Source organism: Salmo salar, chromosome 22 (assembly GCF_965601325.2).
Source record: "Salmo salar chromosome 22, fSalSal1, whole genome shotgun sequence".
Classification (NCBI taxonomy): Eukaryota; Metazoa; Chordata; class Actinopteri; order Salmoniformes; family Salmonidae; genus Salmo; species Salmo salar.
Window position 1 is genome coordinate 45,779,083 of NC_138312.1, and position 20,757 is coordinate 45,799,839.

Genomic DNA, 20,757 nt, shown 5'->3' on the forward strand with positions numbered 1-20,757 from the left:
TAGAAGCTGTCCCTCCCTGATCTGTTTCACTTGTCCTTGTGCTTGACTACACCCCCCTCCAGGTGTTACCCATCTTCCCTATTATCCCCTGTGTATTTATACCTGTGTTCTCTGTCTGTTTGTGGCCAGTTCGCCTTGTTCGTTCAAGCTAACCAGCGTTTTTCCTGTCAGCTCCTATCGTTTCCCAGCCTCTCTTTCCTCGTCCTCCTGGTTTTTGACCTTTGCCTGTCCTGACCCTGTACCCACCCGCCTGACCTTTCTGCCTTACCCTGAGCCTGCCTGCCGCCCTGTACCTTTGCTCCACTTCTGGATTACTGAACTCTGCCTGCCCCTGACCTGTCTTTGCCTGCCCCTGTTGCCACAATAAACATAAACATACTTCGACAGTTTGCATCTGGGTCTTACCTTGATTCCTGATAGAAGCTCTTTTCGGTCATTAGAGACAGAGGCAGAAACATTATGTACAAAACATTATGTACAAAATAAGCTACAAATAACGCGGGAAAAAAACACACAATAGCACAATTGGTTAACTGGTGTAGGCCTACTTAAAGATCTGATAGATTTTCTCATTTTAATATTAATTATTAGCTACCTCCTCTGTGGAACAGGTGCCGAATTGTTGCTCAGTCATTTGGTAAAGTGGTATTTCGTAATCATCCACTCAAAAAAGTAGGCTGCCACCAGGACAACTTCCCTTCCAGCTGCTGTGTGGGTCACCCAGACCACACACACACACACACACACACACACACACACACACACACACACACACACACACACACACACACACACACACACACACACACACACACACACACCAGGTGTGTTTGTGTTACATCTATTACCTCCAACCTTGGAGTTGTACGCCACCCCGACTCCACATTTATTGTTGTCTGCCTGCATGGCGATCTCACCGGCACACCTGGTCCCATGCCTGAGTACATACAGAAACAGAACACACAATTACAACTAAACATAACTTTTTCTTTACAATCTGTCCCTAACAGAATTAAGTTACATTTTCATATACATGTAGCAGTGGATACAGAATGCACCAGTCTGATCCAAACCTTTGTGAACTGGTTTATGGTAAATCTCAGGATTGCTTACAGTAAGCTTTAAAATCTCATCAAAACTGCCGATCCACCATAAAAACTCTGGAAGAGTGCCAGCGTCACTCGATTCACTTCGGTTTTGGTTACCTAAGATCCTTCATCTCATTATGTGCTTGCCATAGAAAATATTGATACTGAGGGGAAATCTTGTCAATTGAAAATGAAAGGCCCTTTGGTTTCATGTCATTTGGCATGCTTAAAAGAGACAATAAACAGCCTGCTGCTGGAGTCTACATTATACAGAGAGCTCCCAGAGTAGATTGACAACAAAAGAGTGGGTGGGTAGTGGGGTGGGTTGAGTGTGTGTGTTTTTGTGTGTAATACTCACAGCTGTTATAGAGTGAGTCCCCATTTAAAGGAGAGAGAGAGAGAGAGAGAGAGAGAGGAAGGAGCATTGAAACATTGAGGGTTTTAGTAGGTGGTTTTCTGTGATTTTAATGTTTCCCAACAGATTAAGCCATTTTCTCTCTCTCCCTCGGCTTCAAACCAAATTCCGACGATGTGGCGTTGTCAGAGGTAAAATGGACTCTTTTCAGTTGTTATGGTTAGGATCTACCATATAAATAGATTTACTATAATTATACTATCTGTAATATTGTAATTCTACGTCTATGGGATCTACCACCCAAGCAAACACTACCAGGTACAATGGCAGATAGTGGAAAGGTTTAATCGATAGCCTGACTTTCATTCTGGTGAACTACTTTTACTGACCCACACACTAACCTGTAACCTACAGTACAACATATAGAGTACCAGTCAAAAGTTTGGACACACCTACTCATTCAAGGGTTTTTCTTTCTTTTTTAATATTTTCTACATTGTGGAATAATAGTGAAGACATCAAAACTATGAAATAACACATATAGAATCATGTAGTAACCAAAAACGTGTTAAACAAATCCAAATATATTTTATATTTGAGATTCTTCAAAGTAGCCACCCACTGCCTTGATGACAGGTTTGCACACTCTTTGCATTCTCTCAACCAGCTTCATGAGGTAGTCACCTGGAATGCATTTCAGTTACGAGGTATATGGCTCCCAGGCTAGATCTCATGGACATGTAGTAGAATAATTCAATATACAGCATTTTCCGGTAAATGTTGAAAATTGGTCAGTCTATAGATTCCCTGGGAAATGTATTGCTTTAAAAAAAATCGCATTTACCATAATACACTGCTCAAAAAAATAAAGGGAACACTAAAATAACACATCCTAGATCAGAATGAATGAAATAATCTTATTAAATACTTTTTTCTTTACATAGTTGAATGTGCTGACAACAAAGTCACACAAAAATAATCAATGGAAATCCAATTTATCAACCCATGGAGGTCTGGATTTGGAGTCACACTCAAAATTAAAGTGGAAAACTACACTACAGGCTGATCCAACTTTGATGTAATGTCCTTAAAACAAGTCAAAATGAGGCTCAGTAGTGTGTGGCCTCCACGTGCCTGTATGACCTCCCTACAACGCCTGGGCATGCTCCTGATGAGGTGGCAGATGGTCTCCTGCGGGATCTCCTCCCAGACCTGGACTAAAGCATCCGCCAACTCCTGGACAGTCTGTGGTGCAACGTGGCGTTGGTGGATGGAGCAAGACATGATGTCCCAGATGTGCTCAATTGGATTCAGGTCTGGGGAACGGGCGGGCCAGTCCATAGCATCAATGCCTTCCTCTTGCAGGAACTGCTGACACACTCCAGCCACATGAGGTCTAGCATTGTCTTGCATTAGGAGGAACCCAGGGCCAACCACACCAGCATATGGTCTCACAAGGGGTCTGAGGATCTCAGACCTCTGGCGAGCACATGGAGGGCTGTGCGGCCCCCCCAAAGAAATGCCACTCCACACTATGACTGACCCACCGCCAAACCGGTCATGCTGGAGGATGTTGCAGGCAGCAGAACATTCTCCACGGCATCTCCAGACTCTGTCACGTCTGTCACATGTGCTCAGTGTGAACCTGCTTTCATCTGTGAAGAGCACAGGGCGCCAGTGGCGAATTTGCCAATCTTGGTGTTCTCTGGCAAATGCCAAACGTCCTGCACGGTGTTGGGCTGTAGCACAACCCGCACCTGTGGACGTCGGGCCCTCATACCACCCTCATGGAGTCTGTTTCTGACCGTTTGAGCAGACACATGCACATTTGTGGCCTGCTGGAGGTCATTTTGCAGGGCTCTGGCAGTGCTCCTCCTGCTCCTCCTTGCACAAAGGCGGAGGTAGCGGTCCTGCTGCTGGGTTGTTGCCCTCCTACGGCCTCCTCCATGTCTCCTGATGTACTGGCCTGTCTCCTGGTAGCGCCTCCATGCTCTGGACACTACGCTGACAGACACAGCAAACCTTCTTGCCACAGGTCGCATTGATGTGCCATCCTGGATGTGCTGCACTACCTGAGCCACTTGTGTGGGTTGTAGACTCCGTCTCATGCTACCACTAGAGTGAAAGCACCGCCAGCATTCAAAAGTGACCAAAACATCAGCCAGGAAGCATAGGAACTGAGAAGTGGTCTGTGGTTACCACCTGCAGAACCACTCCTCTTGCTAATTGCCTATAATTTCCACCTGTTGTCTATTCCATTTGCACAACAGCATGTGAAATGTATTGTCAATCAGTGTTGCTTCCTAAGTGGACAGTTTGAAGTGTGATTGACTTGGAGTTACATTGTGTTGTCTAAGTGTTCCCTTTATTTTTTTGAGCAGTGTATATAAAGCAAATCAGCAAGGAACCATATCAATATGACTGTTATAACATTATTTTACATCAACAGCTCCAGTTGGATCATCTGTGTGTGTCTGATACACAAAGGAGATGATTGTGGACTTCAGGAAACAGCAGAGGGAGCATCCCCCTATCCACATCGAAGGGTCAGCAGTGGAGAAGGTGGAAAGTTTTAAGTTCCTGTGTCACGTCCTGACCCTTGTAAGATGTCATTTTCTATAGTAGAGTCGGTCAGGGCGTGACAGGGGGTGTTTTTGGGTGGGTTTCTTGTTATCTGTTTCTATGTGATTTTTCTAGGTTTCTATTTCTATGTTGGGGTTGTTGGGATGATCTCCAATTAGAGGCAGCCGGTTCTCGTTGTCTCTAATTGGAGATCATATTTATGTAGGGGGTTTTTCCACTTGTGTTTGTCGGTTGTTCATTTTTGAGTAGTGTGTTTTCTCTCTGCGTCACGGTTTGTTGTTTTGTTGTTTCAAGTTTTTGGTGTATTGCAAACATTTCACGTAATAATAAATATGTGGAACTACAAACACGCTGCGCCTTGGTCCGATCCTTTAAACAGCCGTGTCATCCTGGACGTACACATCACAGACAAACTGAAATGGTCCACCCACACAGACAGTTTGGTGAAGAAGGCGCAACAGCGCCTATTCAACCTCAGGAGGCTGAATAAATTTGGCTTGTCACCCAAAACCCTGACAAAGTTTTACAGATGCACAATTGAGAGCATCCTGTCGGGCTGTATCACAGCCTGGTACGGCAACTGCACTGCCCTCAACCGCAAGGCTCTCCACAGGGTGGTGTGGTCTACACAACGCATCAGCGGGGGCAAACTACCTGCCCTCCATGACACCTAGAGCCCCCGATGTCACAGGAAGGCCAAAAAAAAATCAAGGACAACAACCACCCGAGCCACTGCCTGTGCACACCGCTATCATCCAGAAGGCGAGGTCAGTACAGGTGCATCAAAGCTGGGACCGAGAGATTGAGAAACAGCTTCTATCTCAAGGCCATCAGACTGCCCACATTGAGACCCGATCACTGGACACTTTAATGAATGGATTACTAGTCACTTTAAACCATGCCACTCTAAATAATGCCACTTTAATAATGTCTACATATCTTACATTACTCATATCACATGTATATACTGTATTTTATACCATCTACTGCACCTTGCCTATGCCGCTCAGCCATCGTTCATCCATATATTTATATGTACGTATTCTCATTCACCCCTTTAGATTTGTGTGTATTAGGTAGTTGTTGGGGAATTGTTAGATTACTTGTTAGATTTGTGTGTGTTAGGGTGGTACTGTAAGCCTGCCCCCTTCTGATATGGTTATTTAATTGACAGAGAGGATGCTGTAACTAGGAAGTGAATTACATGGGTTTTATGGCGGCCTTCAGACTGCATGGGACCCGATCCATGATGAATAACATTCTCTATTACTACTGGAGTCATGATCATTTTGATTGGATACTATGCTAGATAGCCTACATAAATATAGGAATACAGTATGCATGTAAATCATGCATATAGAAATGATGGTTTGAAAACAGATGAATGTGTGCGAAAAGTCCTACACACTTCTCCCATATGTCACAAATAGCCATGATACTGTCACGACTCCCACCAAAGAAGGACCAAGCAGCGTGGTAAGAAGGACACCTGGACATGGGAGGATATCCTGAACGGCAAGGGATCCTACACATGGGAGGAGATCCTGGCTGGAAGGGATCGCCTCCCATGGGAACAGGTGGAGGCAGCCAGGAGAGCGGAGGCAGCAGGAAAAGGGAGCGAACGTTATGCTGGAACACGGCTGGCAAGGAAGCCTGAGAGGCAGCCCCCCCAAAAAATGTTGGGGGGGCACACGGGGAGATTGGCGGAGTCAGGCAATAGACCTGAGCCAACTCCCCGTGCTTACCGTGGGGAGCGGTTGACGTGGAGAGCACCGTGCTATGCGGAAGTGCGCACTGTCTCGCCCATCAGCATGCACAGTCCGGTGCGGTCGATACCAGCCCCCCGCAAGTGCCGTGCTAAAGTTGGCACACAGCCAGGGAGAAGTGCGCTGGCGCAGCACATCTGGCCACCAGTACGTCTCCTAGGTCCAGCCTACCCTGCGCCTGTTCTACGCACAGCAGCCCTCACTCTCCAGCACAGCCCAGTTCGCCCTGTGCCAGCGCTTCGCCCATGCCGGGCTACAGTGACAATTCAGCCAGGACGGGTTGTGCAGGCCGTGCGCTCCAGACCTCCAGTGCATCTCCAGGAGCTGGTCTATCCTGTGCCTGCGCCCAGAGCCAGGCCTCCTGCAAGTCTCCCCAGCCTGGTGAATCCTGTGCCTGTTCTCCCAGAACCAGGCCTCCTGCATTTCTCTCCAGCCTGGTGAATCCTGTGCCTGCTCCCAGAGCCAGGCCTCCTGCATGTCTCCCTAGTCTGGTGAGTCCTGTGCCTGCTCCCAGAGCCAGGCCTCCTGCATGTCTCCCAGAGCCAGGCCTCCTGCATGTCTCCCCAGCCTGGCGCATCTGGAGCTGCCAGAGTCGCCCGCCTGTCCGGAGCTGCCAGAGTCGCCCGCCTGTCCGGGGCCCGCTGCGAGGGTCCCCAGTCCGGGGTCGGCGGCGAGGGTCCCCACTCCAGAGGCGCCACCTAAGTGGGGTGAGCCAGTGGTGGAGCGGGGTCTGCGTCCCGCCCCTGAGCCGCCACCGCGGATAGATGCCCACCCGGACCCTTCCCTATAGGTTTAGGTTTTGCGGCCAGAGTCAGCACCTTTGGGGGGGGGGGGGGGGGGGTACTGTCACGCCCTGGCTATAGAGAGGGTTTTATTCTCTATTTTGGTTAGGCCAGGGTGTGACTTCTTTGTTTTGGCCGGGTATGGTTCTCAATCAGGAACAGCTGTAGATCGTTGTCTCTGATTGGGAGCTATACTTAGGCAGCCTGTTTTCCTTTGGGTTTTGTGGGTGGTTGTTTTCCGTTTAGTAGTTTGGAATCCTGACGGAACTGTTGGCTGTCATTTTGTTTCTTTTGTAAAGTGTTCTACTTCTTCATTAAACTTCAAGATGAGCACTAAACACGCTGCGCCTTGGTCTACTCCATTTGACAGCCCTTACAGATAGCAGGTATGTCCCTGAAATAAATAACCAACTTACTTGTTCTCATTGGTGGAGTCGTACCTGGGGAAGGGGTCAGGGTCGTTGTCATTGAAATCGTAGCTGGCTGCTGCGTCCTGGATAAGAACGAGACAGGGAAATCACGACAGGATTCAGAACCAAATCTGGCAACCCACTTAACAGGTTACTAGACCAAGGGCCAACCTATTGTCACTGAGAGGGACTGTAAATAATGTCTATGGATGGTTGAACACCAGACAAGAGGACCATGGAGGAAATTATTTAGGGCTGAAACAAAGCCATTCGGTTTGAGAAAGGGGAATGTATAACATTTGTCAATATGTCTTTGTCTTGAAGGTTTATTGCTAAAAGGTTGAAGTAACTGAACAAGACAATATAATCTGCAGTTAAAATGAGCGTGTGGACAATGCATCTAATAATTCAAATGTTTTTACTTAAATCAGAATCATTAAAACCAGTCTGCTCTAATGTACAAGAAAACAAATAAGCCAAGAAAATTAATTTAGTGTCAATTAAGGCAAGAATTAATCTGTGAAAATTATGCAAATGAAAGCAGACCGTTGTCCAGTGCTAGTCTGTCAATGCCTGGTGTCAGACAGAGAAACTACTGTTTGCCAGCAAAACGTAGATATCTCAACATTCACAGATTTCCTCTCATTTCAAGATTTGAGAAATGTGCCAACATGACTGTCTAATGAGGTTTGGTTCATTTTTAAAAAACACCTCACCCCCCAAAAATATTGTTCAAAGCCATCGTCTCACTTGCAATTGGGTTTGGCGGCCTAAATGTTGATTATTTGAAACTTTAACAGAAGCTTTTTCAAAATGTGCAAACACAATAGTCACTAGCTAAGACTTCTTCACTATAACCTTTAACCAACTTGAGGAAAAACCTTGATAAATGCTAAAGACAACTTTGCAGTTATACTAGCCAAGTATTATATCTGTCAACGCAGCAACTACAAAATAATCTAGAACCACAATAACTCCTCCTATTATTGATGTCCAGCTCTGTCCTCAATGCACACTATACAACCGTCATCACCACCTATCATATAGCAATTTATTACTGCTTATTAGTGCTTCATGAATGGCTGTGTAAGTGTCACCGACATTGCCATGGGAACGCTCTCCCTTACTGATGTCTGTTGCCGTGGAAACGTGGTCTTACATAGTTGGGGTAGATGTCGGTGTGGTTCCACTCCAGGCCGTCGTCCAGCACGGTGATGACCACTCCTTTCCCTGTGAACCCTTTCTTCCACACAGGAATCACGTGGAGGTCCAGCTTGGGCAGGGAGGACGACGTCCGAGTGTCTTGCTGGAATGGCCGACACAGAGGGGGAAGAGGAGAAGGAGAGAGAGAGTAGTTTAAGTTGTTTGTAGTTAAATCATGTGCACAATAAAGCAATAAAGGCATACTCCGGGATTTTGGCAACGAGGCCCTTTATCGACTTCCCCAGAGTCAGATGAACTCATGGATACCATTTTATGTCTCTGAGTGTAGTTTGACAAAATCCTGAAGTATCCCTTTAAGACAAGATCTCATGACATTGGCACTGGATTTACATACAGGAAGTAGCTCCCATACGACGCAAACAATGGAAAAAGAACAGCACAGCTGTGGTGCCTTAACCTGTTAGGGCTAGGGGGCAGTATTGACACAGCTGGATAAAAAACGTACCCGATTTAATCTGGTTACTACTCCTGCCCAGTAACTAGAATATGCATATAATTATTGGCTTTGGATAGAAAACACTCCAAAGTTTCTAAAACTGTTTGAATGGTGTCTGTGAGTATAACAGAACTCAAATGGCAGGTCAAAACCTGAGAAGATTCTGTACAGGAAGTACCCTGTCTGACCATTTCTTGGCCTTCTTTGTTATCTCTATCCAAAACAAAGGATCTCTGCTGTTATGTGACACTTCCTACGGCTCCAATGGGCTCTCAGAAGGCGGCAAAAAGCTGAATCGTGGCTTTGCAGGCTCTGGCTGAAAAAAAGTAGCGCGTTTGGGTAGTGGCTGGTTACAGTACTGTGAGACTCAGGCGCGTGCCCGCGTCGACCGAATGCTTTGTTTTCTTTCCTCTGTTTACCTAAACGCAGATTCCCGGTCGGAATATTATTGCTTTTTTACGAGAAAAATTGCATAAAATGGATTTTAAACAGCGGTTGACATGCTTCGAAGTACGGTAATGGAATATTTAGAAATATTTTGTCACAAATTGCGCCATGCTCATGACCCTTATTTACACTTCGGATAGTGTCTTGGAACGCACGAACAAAACGCCGCTATTTGGATATAACGATGGATTATTTTGGACCAAACCAACATTTGTTATTGAAGTAGCAGTCCTGGGAGTGCATTCTGACGAAGACAACAAAGGTAATCAAACTTTTGTAATAGTAAATCGGAGTTTGGTCAGGGCTAAACTTGGTCGGTGTCTAAATGGCTAGCCGTGATGGCTGGGCTATCTACTGAGAATATTGCAAAATGTGCTTTCACCGAAAAGCTATTTTAAAATCGGACACCTCGATTGCACAAAGGAGTGCTGTATCTATAATTCTTAAAATAATTGTTATGTTTTTTGTGAACGTTTATCGTGAGTAATTTAGTAAATTCACTGGAGGTTTGCGGGGGGTATGCTAGTTCTGAACGTCACATGCTAATGTAAAAAGCTGTTTTTTGATATAAATATGAACTTGATTGAACAAAACATGCATGTATTGTATAACATAATGTCCTAGGTGTGTCATCTGATGAAGATCATCAAAGGTTAGTGCTGCATTTAGCTGTCTTCTGGGTTTATGTGACATTATATGCTAGCTTGAAAAATGGGTGTCTGTTTATTTCTGGCTGGGTACTCTGCTGACATAATCTAATGTTTTGCTTTCGTTGTAAAGCCTTTTTGAAATCGGACAGTGTGGTTAGATTAACGAGAGTCTTGTCTTTAAAATGCTGTAAAATAGTCATATGTTTGAGAAATTGAAGTAATAGCATTTCTAAGGTATTTGAAAATCGCGCCACTGGATTACACTGGCTGTTGCGTAGGTGGGAGGAATTCGTCCCGCCTAGCCCAGAGAGGTTAAGACTGAGGTACTTCACCTAAATTGCGTCTGTGAATATCAAGTATCTTAGGCCAGTATCCAAAACAATGGAGAAAGGTCAACTGAAGATGGCCACCTCGCTTTGCTAGCTCCATCTTCGCTAATGGAGGCTGTCATGTCCAAAGTTGACCTTCAGGAATTCATTATCAGCTTGTTACTTTCTTTGTCCTGGCTGAGTCCACTCTCTTGACCATTTACAGTAGGAAACCCTTGGCGTAGAGAGCATGCAGGTTAATACTTCAATCCAACAAAATTACTCAACTAAGTGGATCACTGAAGACCACATTAAGGTTGAGAATCTTGCGAGGCGTAATAATACTTCATGATTTAATACTTCATGATTGTGTCATTGTGCGAGGCCAAGCCTCTATCATCTCTACCAAGCCTCGGTCTAATCAGTGATACCTTTAATGTATTTCATTTAAATGCATGTGTATATGTTTGGGGTACCCAACTAGTGTTAATTGGCTAATCAGTAGGGAGTGAGAGTGCAGCGGTCCTCCCTGAGGAGAGATGGGATGATTCAGAGCAGGAGAAGGGACTAAAAAAAGACTAGGAAAGTCTTGGAGCTGCTGTGTTCCCTCCCACATTATGCACAGACACTTCAGAACGCCACCCAGTGCAATGAGTCATCGCTGTGATCTCTCTATCTCTCTCTTGCTCTCCTTTTTTTCTCCTTTCTCCTCTTTTTCCTCGCTTGCTCCGTCTTTCTTCCCCATTTCTCCTCTTCTCCTATCTCTCTTCTTCTTGCTATCTATTTTGCACCCCCTCTTTCTCTTTTTCTCTCTCTTGATCCCTCTTTCTTTCCCATTTCTCTTCTCTTTTGGGCCGTCTCACTGCTCTCCCTCTCTCTCTCCTCTGTATTTCTCCGACTACTAGAGGAAGTGAAGAGATGGGGGGTGGTAGTGGGAGACTGGAGACTGACTCCGTTTGAATGATCATCAAAACCCTCTGATTCATCCTTACAACACAGATACCACACCATTCATTTCTACAACAGGGACGGTTGACAAAACAATCAAATGTACAACATGTGTCCCCTATAGATATCCTACTAAATGACCAAAACGTATAAATGTATCAGACTATGAAATATTCTGTTAGAAATCAGGCTGTGCAGTCCTGTTGACAGCTTCTGTAGCTCCTTTGTCTTGGTATCGTATTGGATGACTCATCTATTGACTGGCACGTAAGCTGTGGGCTCCAAACAGCCCTGCTCGCACGCACAAGCAAACATTTAGAATGGACACTTACAGTAAACAAACACATCGGCATCCACACACGCTTACAGTATGTGCACAAACTGAAACCTGTACACACACACACACACACACACACACACACACACACACACACACACACACACACACACACACACACACACACACACACACACACACACACACACACACACACACACACCCCTTGACAGAGGGAGTAATCTAAATGTATTATGAGTCACTCCTTTGATTGCATTATCAGGCAGTCACCCACTCCTACAATCTCTATCTCTCCCCATCTCCCTCTCTAAACATCACTTTCTCCATCCAATCCTTCTCTCCATCCCTCCCTCTCTCCATTGTCTTTCTCCCTCACTGCCTTCTTCCCCTCACTCCAACCCCCCTTCAAATCTTCTATCCAGCAGTACCTCCATCCCTCTGTCCACGTCATGTTCTTCATTCCTCACTCTGCCCTTTTGCCTCTCTACGCACTCCTTATTCCCTCTCCTTTCACTATCACTTTTTTCCCTTCAACTTCCATGTCATTCCTGATATCCCTCATTAGCTTTATCTCTCTTCCTCTATCCTTCGTTTTATGTCCTCCTACACACACCCTTATTTATATTTTCCCTTGGGGATTACTACTATTTAATTCTTTATTTCTTTATTTTTCTTTCTTTCATATTTGATATCCCTGACTAAAAGTCCCTAGGGCTGGCCTAGACCAATCAGAGGGCTGTCACAAATGAGTGGACAGGTGTAGGTGTTTGTCAGCTATGCCCTCTCATTGGCAGACATAAACGAGCACGTCATGACCAATTCAATTAGGGTCATCAGCCCAGATGAGTAAAAAGGATCCATCAGGGTTTATTTTCTTATGTCCTACAGTGAGTGACTCAGTTCATTAAGTTCAGGGAACATAGAAAGAACGGACAAAATACACACAGTGACGCACGTAAACATACTCAAACACACACACGCACGTGCACACACACACACTGACGTACGTAAACATACTCAAACACACACACACGCACGTAAACATACTCAAACACACACACACTGACACATGTAAACATACTCAAACACACACGCACGTGCACACACACACACGTGCGCACACACATGTCCTATCATTATGAGATAACAGATGTTGACTTAGCCAGCACTGCTGGCTGATAACAAAATTAGAAATAATGACTCGCTGCATTTAATAAATGACCAAATACCATTACAAAAGTTATCTCCACTCTCACAATAATTGCAAGGGGGCCATAATAGCGTATCAATGTTAGCAAAATCCTATTGGCACGCAATTATAACACAACTTGTAAAAGTAATGACATAGAATAAAATAGTAAAAATGGAGTGTAGGTTGGTTCAGCCTAATCCTAAACACAGGATGAAGTGGATGTGTCTGTAATGTACCCGGTAGGGAATACATAGCTATGACACTATCCTCCACTGGCTTGGCCTCAGTGGGCTGAAATAGCCATTGTGTACGACTAAATTGGGTCTTAATGTGTGACAGCCTTTTCCGCTCCACTGGATTATGGTTGGAGAGAGTGAGTTCCCTTACAATCTCCTGCCAGGCCAGCATGTTCAATTAAACAAATGGGTCTTTTTACTGGGATTTTGGATGATTACTAATTAATTTGACTATTGCGGAGTTAAAACCTTTCTTTCACATTTCTCAAGTCTCCCACATACATATTCATGTGTGATCGCTGAAGATATTTGTGTCATCCTCACACACGTGCATGGCAATATAGACACATGCTGTTCCTCACACATGTAGGCTTTCCTTTCATTTGGACAGATCCTAATTGTGATAGACAACAACATTAATACATCTAAGTCTAACGCAAGACCTCTAATGAACTGGTGCTATATACACTTCTCTAAAAGGCTTGTGAAGGCAAAGCTTCTACTCATTAGGAAGCTGTCCGTCCCTGCCAGTGCTAAATCTCAGGGGCTCTGGGATTGTGTTAGCCTGGTCCCAGATCTGTTTGTGCTGTCTTTCCAATACCCAATGACTATGACCATTAGGAATTGGCATGACAGCACAAGCAAATCTGGGACCAGGCTAGGATTGTGTTTGTGAATCAGGTCAAACAGAAGGCAGCAGCAGACACCAGCCGGATCTGAACTGACATCACTGATAGTCGGGTCAGAAAACATATTTTAGATTGCTGTTTATTCAGCGTTTCAGTTCTGGCCCTGGCTATTGGCCACCATGACAAGAAATAACCAAATAACTACACAGACAGACAAACAACCAAATAATCACACAGACAACCAAATAACCACAGAGACAACCAAATAACCTAGACTGTTCAAAGTGTAATTTTACTCACTGGGTATGACTTATAGGAAACATATGGGAACATGTAGATCTTTGGGACTTACCAGGTACCATTGCTGGTTCCACATAGGGTCATTGAACAGCTCGTCCACCGGACAGTCCCGGCATGACCCCAGTGACGCCCGCTTACTGCGCCGCTTCTCATATTGTTGCTCCGCCCATGATACCTTGACGCCCAAAGAGACAGAGAGATATGAGAATTCTGCCATATTTATGTTTATGCTGTATATTCGCTTACGTAGCTAATTCACACACGCAGGTGTTTTATTCTGAAAACTGGAGGCATTTACCCGTGAGAGGAGTCTACCAGAAGAGACACAGACACACAGTGTGTCCAAAATGGCACCCTATTCCCTTTAGTGTACTTCCCTGGTCAAAAGTAGTGCACTATAAAGGAAATAGGGTGCCATTTCAGACACGGCCATAGACAATGTTACAGATACAGGACTGTTTACCCGATCATCCTCGGACAGGCGTTTGGTGATGTGATCGGCACTTCGTTTTGTCCTGCTAGGATGAGTCTGGTGTTTGAACAAGTAATGGTTTTCTAGCGCCCCAATCTGCAGACAGGAGGAAAGTGGTATGTTATTGAATATTTCATAGCAGTGATGTAATACCATTATCCTCTTCCTGTCAATCCCGTAACATAGGACTGCCTGCAATTATTAATGCAATAATTATTAATTATATATTAATCAAGTGCCTTGGGTCATATTACACCCGGAAGGACATCTCCCTTTAAATGTCTTGAACAGCTTGTTGAATCAGTGCCTTTAATCATTCTCAAACATGGGTAGCTGTTGATATTAAATGATAATATTATAATGACAGGAAGGCAAATACCACCACAACAGCAATAGGCCTGCTAGTTTCCTTATTAGTTATATTTATAGCCGGCCTTGTTTAGCAATTTCCTGGGAAAGAGAAACACAGCTAAACCCCCTGAATCTAAAGGTGCTTATCAGAATAGCATGGACACTGTGCAAATAATGAGCCAATCACAGATACTGCTTAAAATAAAAATAAAAATAACACTAATCTAGGATACGAGTTACTCTGAGCCACAGTTTAGGCCTATTATTATTATGGAGCTGACATGGCATCATACCCACCCCCTGGTTGAATGGAAACACAGGTTAATCATTGACCTGTGTAGTCAGAGCGCTAGTTTCCTCTGAGTAGACAAGAGAGGGATCACCTGGGGGTGTATAGGCCTAATGTTTGTTTTGGACAAGGTAGAAGGTAAATTACAACATTGGTGATCGACATATTTACAGAAGGCGGCTATCATCAGTATACAGCACACAATGAGTCATTGTTACAGTCTATTACATGAAATATGGATTGGATCCCCATCTTTTGCCCCAAATACATTGATAGACTAATTGTTTGTACTTGTTTGATGATATACATGTACTTATTATAAAGTAACAGTGATACGCAAATACACTGATTGTAAAACAACTAAAAAGCCAATAATGGACATTTAATAGGTTACACGACACTATTGAATTTCCCTTCTCACTCTGACCAGACTTATGAAGATGACTGACAGAGTGCACCAATCACATTAGTTGCTGTTTTTAAATCTCAGTTAAAGCATAAGTTCAGTAAGGATGCTGTCTGTGTAGACTACAACATCAGGAACAAGGCTGCCATGCCACCCGCCATCTCAGCTTTCAGCTGTATACAACCGAATGAATAGTACTAATAAAAAAGTGGAATACTGATACCAAGACAAGATACTGAGCCAAATTGAACACAGAAATATGCATATTAATTGTATAGTGTAAAGAGATACACGGTTCCAAGACCACAATTGTGAGGAGCGAACTTATTACCGGGGCGTTGCTGTGGCTCTAACCTACCTGGCGGACTACTCGGTAGTCCAGTTCTTTGGCAATGGACCTGGCGGCGTCCGGTCCTCCGGGAATCTCCACCGCCCATTCGTTGAGGTACTGTCTGTCCCCGAATGAAGCATTCACGGAACGAGCGATGGAGCAGAGAACCGCAAGAGCACAGCACATCACCGTTGTTGGGCGAGATCTCATTTCCATCTCAGAGAAAATACGATTAGATTAAATATATATTTGATTGATGCTCTTGGAAGGCATACAAGACAACAAATTAAAAACAAAAATGCAAGTAATATTAAATAAATTGGTTCGCCTTGCATGTAATTTTCCTTCAAAGTGCAGGGTGGGAAAGAGTACCTGTCACGGCGTTATTACCTTATTGAACCATCAAGGAAAGCAAGCGTAGAGTAAACCTTGGAAGGGGGCGAGAATATTTACACGTCAAATTACGAATCGGTTCTGACGTCAACGAGCCTACATACCACGGGGTAGGGTCTATGTTCGAGTCCCGAGAGAGACACGCGGAGAGAAGGAGCGTCAGAGGGGAGGGGAAAGTTATATCTAAAAATATCACTGTATTTTTTCATTCAAGCTAGTAGGGGTGGCAATGAAAACTACTGTAATAGTAATGCATGTGCAAACATGCAGAGGAAAATAAATGTAGCACCATGCTTCTCTAATGTTTAGCCTACGTGATAGTCTACTTTCCCCCCATTCAACAATATAGTTATTTTAATAGAAGAGACCCCCACCCTCGTAACCCCGCCTCACCAACGCATAGTCTATGTCAGCCTAGTAGGCTATCATTTGAAGCACGCCCAAACAGAATGATTATTTTATTGTTGCGTTATCTCTATGATTTTTGTTTTTGCTGTGCAAGGGAAATGCAAGAGCAAGAATAGGTTAATATAGGCACTATAGCTTTCAGAGACCACACCACTTGAACGGAGATTGACTATTAGCCTATGTGTGACAAATCATGCCAGCATTGCAATATAGGTCTTTGATATGTGTAAAATAATGGCACGACTTAATTTCAATACCTTAGATTGACAATTTTCATCAAGTGTATCTGTTACATGCACCCCAAAGGAGAGCTCACTCCGACGGAGGCTGTAGTGACGGCAATGTGCAGCGCACATCACTGGAGTGTAGACGCTGTTTCAGCACCACGGTATTGGACAGCTCCAAGGGCGAAGACAAAGTTCAAGCAAACAGGAGGTTTCATATGGAGAAATTATTCCATCGGGGAAAAACGTGGATGATTGAAATATATATTTGCTGTGTGCTTTGAATATAGCTTGTATATTATAGCCTTTTATACAACAGCCTGTATAATATGGGCATATAACCTAATACCAGGCATACGGAAAGGAATAACAGTCTATTTTGCTTGGTCTAATGTTCTCTTAAAACAACTACATTAAAAAAGTAGGCATATTATGGTCGGGGCTTATAATAAGAATAGGTAGCCTAGTCTATTGGTATTTGGTAGGCTAAGTAGGGTAGTGTCACATCCTGACCAGTGAAAAGGGTCATTTGCCATAGTAGAATGGTCAGGGCGTGGCAGGGGGGTTGTTTAGTGTGTTTTTTTTTTTTTGGTTATAGGGGAATTTGTTCTAGTTTTCTATTTCTATATTTCGTTTTCCATGTTTGGCCGAGTATGGTTTCCAATCAGAGGCAGGTGTCTTTTGTTGTCTCTGATTGGAAGCCATACTTAGGCAGCCTGTTTTCCTTTGGGTTTTGTGGGTGGTTGCTTTCTGTTTAGTTTGTTAGTTACCTGACAGAACTGTTTGGCTGTCGTTTGTTTTTCTTTGTGAAGTGCTTTCATTTAAAGTAAAAGATGAGCACTCAACATGCTGCGCCTTGGTCTGTTCACTACGACGCCTGTGACAGAACCACCCACCAAAAGAAGACCAAGCAGCGTGGGAGGAGGTACGTGGACTGATGGACCTGGGAGGAGATTTTAGATGGGGCAGGACCCTGGACAAGGCCGGGGGAGTATCGCCGTCCGAAATGGGAGATAGAGGCAGCAAAGGCGGAATGGCGATACTGCGAGGAACGGCTGGGACGGCAAGAGGAGGCTGAGAGGCAGCCCCCCCATTTTTTTGGGGGGGGGGCGGGGGGCATACGGGTAGTTTGGCTAGGTCAGGGAGGAGTCTAATGGTATACAGAATGTCTGTGGAGCCATAACAGCTGAAAAGCCCCCTGCCACAGGAAATGACTGTACTGTTAAGGCTCATTGGAAACTGTCAGCCGAGGAGACGTGTCAACGTGTCACAAAAGACAGTACCGTATGAAGATAGGATAAAACTGCTTCTCCAATAGAAATCCCTGATCACACTTGTAGGCGATGTCATGGTGATGTTGGCTAGCTAAGCTCATGCGTAGAAACTTGTCATCAGGTCTAACTGTCGTCTCCTGCCGAACTGTGCATGTGCAGGCCGTCAAATCAAAGGCACTCCTTCGACATAAAATAGTTTTTAACAAGAATGAAAGTTTGTCACTTTCCCTCAGTGGGCTCCCCAGAGGAGGAAGGGGCGGACCATCCTCCTCAGTGAATTTCATAAAAATTGAAATTGTAAAACACTTAAAAAGCAATACTTTTTAGATAAAACAAACATTTGTGACTGTAATCACGTCACCAAATAATTGATTAAAACACTATTTTCCAAAGAAGGTCTACAGTAGCCTCAACAGCACTCTGTAGGGTAGCACCATGGTGTAGCCGGAGGACAGCTAGCTTCCGTCCTCCTCTGGGTACATTGACTTCAGTACAAAACCTAGGAGGCTCTTGGTTCTCACCCCTTCCATAGACTTAATTATGACAACTTCCGGCGGACATCCTCCAACCTGTCAGAGCTCTTGCAGCATAAACTGTCATGTTGCCCACCCAATCAAAGGATCAGAAAATTAATCTAGCACTGAAAGCATAAAATGTGGTGAGTAGTTGACTCAAAGAGAGAGAAATACAGTAGTTGAACAGTTTAACGAGTTAATATCTTTCAAAATGAAGGAGAAGCAAGCGAGAAATAGAGAGAGAGAGATTGTCAGTTTTTTTCACTTTCAGTTTCTCTTACTTAGCTAGCTAGTTTAGCCTACTGAAACACCCTGCTCAAACAGAGGGATGCTATGTTAGTTAGCTGGCTATGACTTACCAACACAACACTGGAACTTTTCCAATTGAAGGTAAGCTTTTGGTTTTACAAATGTATTGCCACCGTGCCCACCGGTGTAACTGCTTACTGACTGTATATTGTAACGTTACTGCATGATTGTAGCGAGTTCACTAACGCGTTAGTTCTAATAGCTATGCTGACTATGAATTTACTTTAGCTAATTTGGTGACAACAATGTAGGCTGCGTGTAGCAGTTTGGCTTGGAAACGTTTTTTTTTCGCCTGGTCGCATACAGCTGATGTGTTGTGCATTGAAGTCCACGATTGAAGGGACAAGGTGAGAGGAGGAGAGCGCATAGATGTGAGAAGGAATACAACGTGGCTGCTATGAAAGTGAACTGTGTTCATGCGTGATCAGGGGTGTATTCATTCCGCCGATTCTGTTGAAAAATACATTCTTAAACGGAAGCAAATGGAACAAAACGTGGATAAACATACCAGAATTTGTCCAATAGAAACTCTTGTTTACAACTGTTGGGATAATGATTACACCGTATATCAGCTAGATGCAGGCAAAAGTGTGCAAGACTGTATTGAATGTCACTGTCTGTCCATGTGTCACTGTCCATGTGTCTGTCCATGTGTCACCTCCAATGTGTCTCTCAACTTGTGTGCACCTATGTTGTAAACTGTCATTCATAGGCTAGGTTATAGCAACCTCATGATGGGTATAGGGAAACATTTGAGTATCATGTAGTAGCCTAAACCTATCAATGTTACATTGAACTGGGTAAATGGAATATGTATGACAGTCATCCCATATGCTGTAATAGAAATAAGGCCATGCTCATGAAAAAACAATTGTCCTCACTTATCTGAACCAGCACTGACCGCCGCTGCTTTCATGAGGTTGGAGTAATGACATGTTCAACTACTTAAGACATTGGCTCGAATCTAGGTTGTGCCTTTATATTTTGAGAAAATTCAAAACTAAGGAATACTTTTTTCACTTATTTCATTGCCTTTTTAAACCCCAAACCTTGGTCTGGTCTGTTTTGATCTGTTTCGCAAGCTTTCCTGCAAGTCTGGCGATGTTGTGCCTCTGGGTTTAGAAACTCACTCTCCAGGGGGGACAGCAGCTAGCTTGTCTGTGTATCAATGACTTGTTTTCGCTTGTTTTCTGTGGAATAGAGTGCTACTGCTACCAGAGTTGGTGGTCATTGTGGCAGACATTTTTATCCAAAACAAATTACAGGTATCACATTGACTCAGCACATGTGATTTGTGTTGGATTTGAACCCACAATCATGGCGTTGCTAGCAGCCCACTGAGCCATCAGTGGCATCTCTTTCTATAATAATATAATCAGACTTTGTTCTTGATGCTGTGCACTAGATTTGTATGCATTCTGCAGTAGGCAACACAGATACTGTATCTCATCCACACGCACACACACACACCCCATTTAACAGTATGTATTCAGTGCCCTTTCTATTGCTTACAGAGTAGCAAGACTAATGGAGACCACAACATGGTCTGTAGGCTGCTTGGAGAACACCCACTCCTCACTACATTTTCCCTTTGGGCAGCTAATCTATATGGGTATGGTTGATAGCACAAACATCACATTTAAGACAGTGGTGACTGCTACTCTTGTAATAAAGTCAGAGACTTAGATAAACATCTATAAAGGCAGATGACAGAGATGGTCTTGAAGTCTCTATCCCAAAAATCAACCAAAACATATTTAGGATCACAATATACCCCTTCTCTGACATTCATTAAAAACTCTATCTTCTTATTTTCTCTATCTCTCTTTCCTCCCCTCTCCTCTGTCTCCACTTCTCCTAGTTCTACCATGCCATTCGTCAAGGATGTGTGGTTGTCACGGCAACCATCTCTCTCTCTCTCTCTCTCTCTCTCTCTCTCTCTCTCTCTCTCTCTCTCTCCTCTCTCTCTCTCTCTCTCTCTCTCTCCTTCTCTCCCTCTCCATCTCTCTTACGGCTTTATCGGCAACACAAGGAGCAGATTAAATTCTTCCCATATCTCACCTAACGAGCTATGACAAAACGCCCAGATTAGAAAAGAAGACAGAGAGAGGGAAGAAACCAATCTGCTCAGAC

General features: G+C 44.1%; 1 protein-coding gene across 1 annotated transcript in view; it reads right to left on the reverse strand.

Annotated features, from left to right (window-relative positions):
• Positions 1-15,969, reverse strand: part of LOC106583415 (neuroendocrine convertase 1) — a 30,937-nt gene extending 14,968 nt beyond the window's left edge. The window contains exons 1-6 of the mRNA XM_082967639.1: positions 15,529-15,969; positions 14,116-14,220; positions 13,705-13,827; positions 8,144-8,290; positions 6,991-7,067; positions 849-937 (exon numbers count right to left, since the gene is read on the reverse strand). Coding sequence (XP_082823765.1) covers positions 849-937; positions 6,991-7,067; positions 8,144-8,290; positions 13,705-13,827; positions 14,116-14,220; positions 15,529-15,717 — 730 coding nt within the window. The 5' untranslated portion in view covers positions 15,718-15,969. The remainder of the gene's footprint in view (positions 1-848; positions 938-6,990; positions 7,068-8,143; positions 8,291-13,704; positions 13,828-14,115; positions 14,221-15,528) is intronic.
• Positions 15,970-20,757: the final 4,788 nt, after the last annotated feature.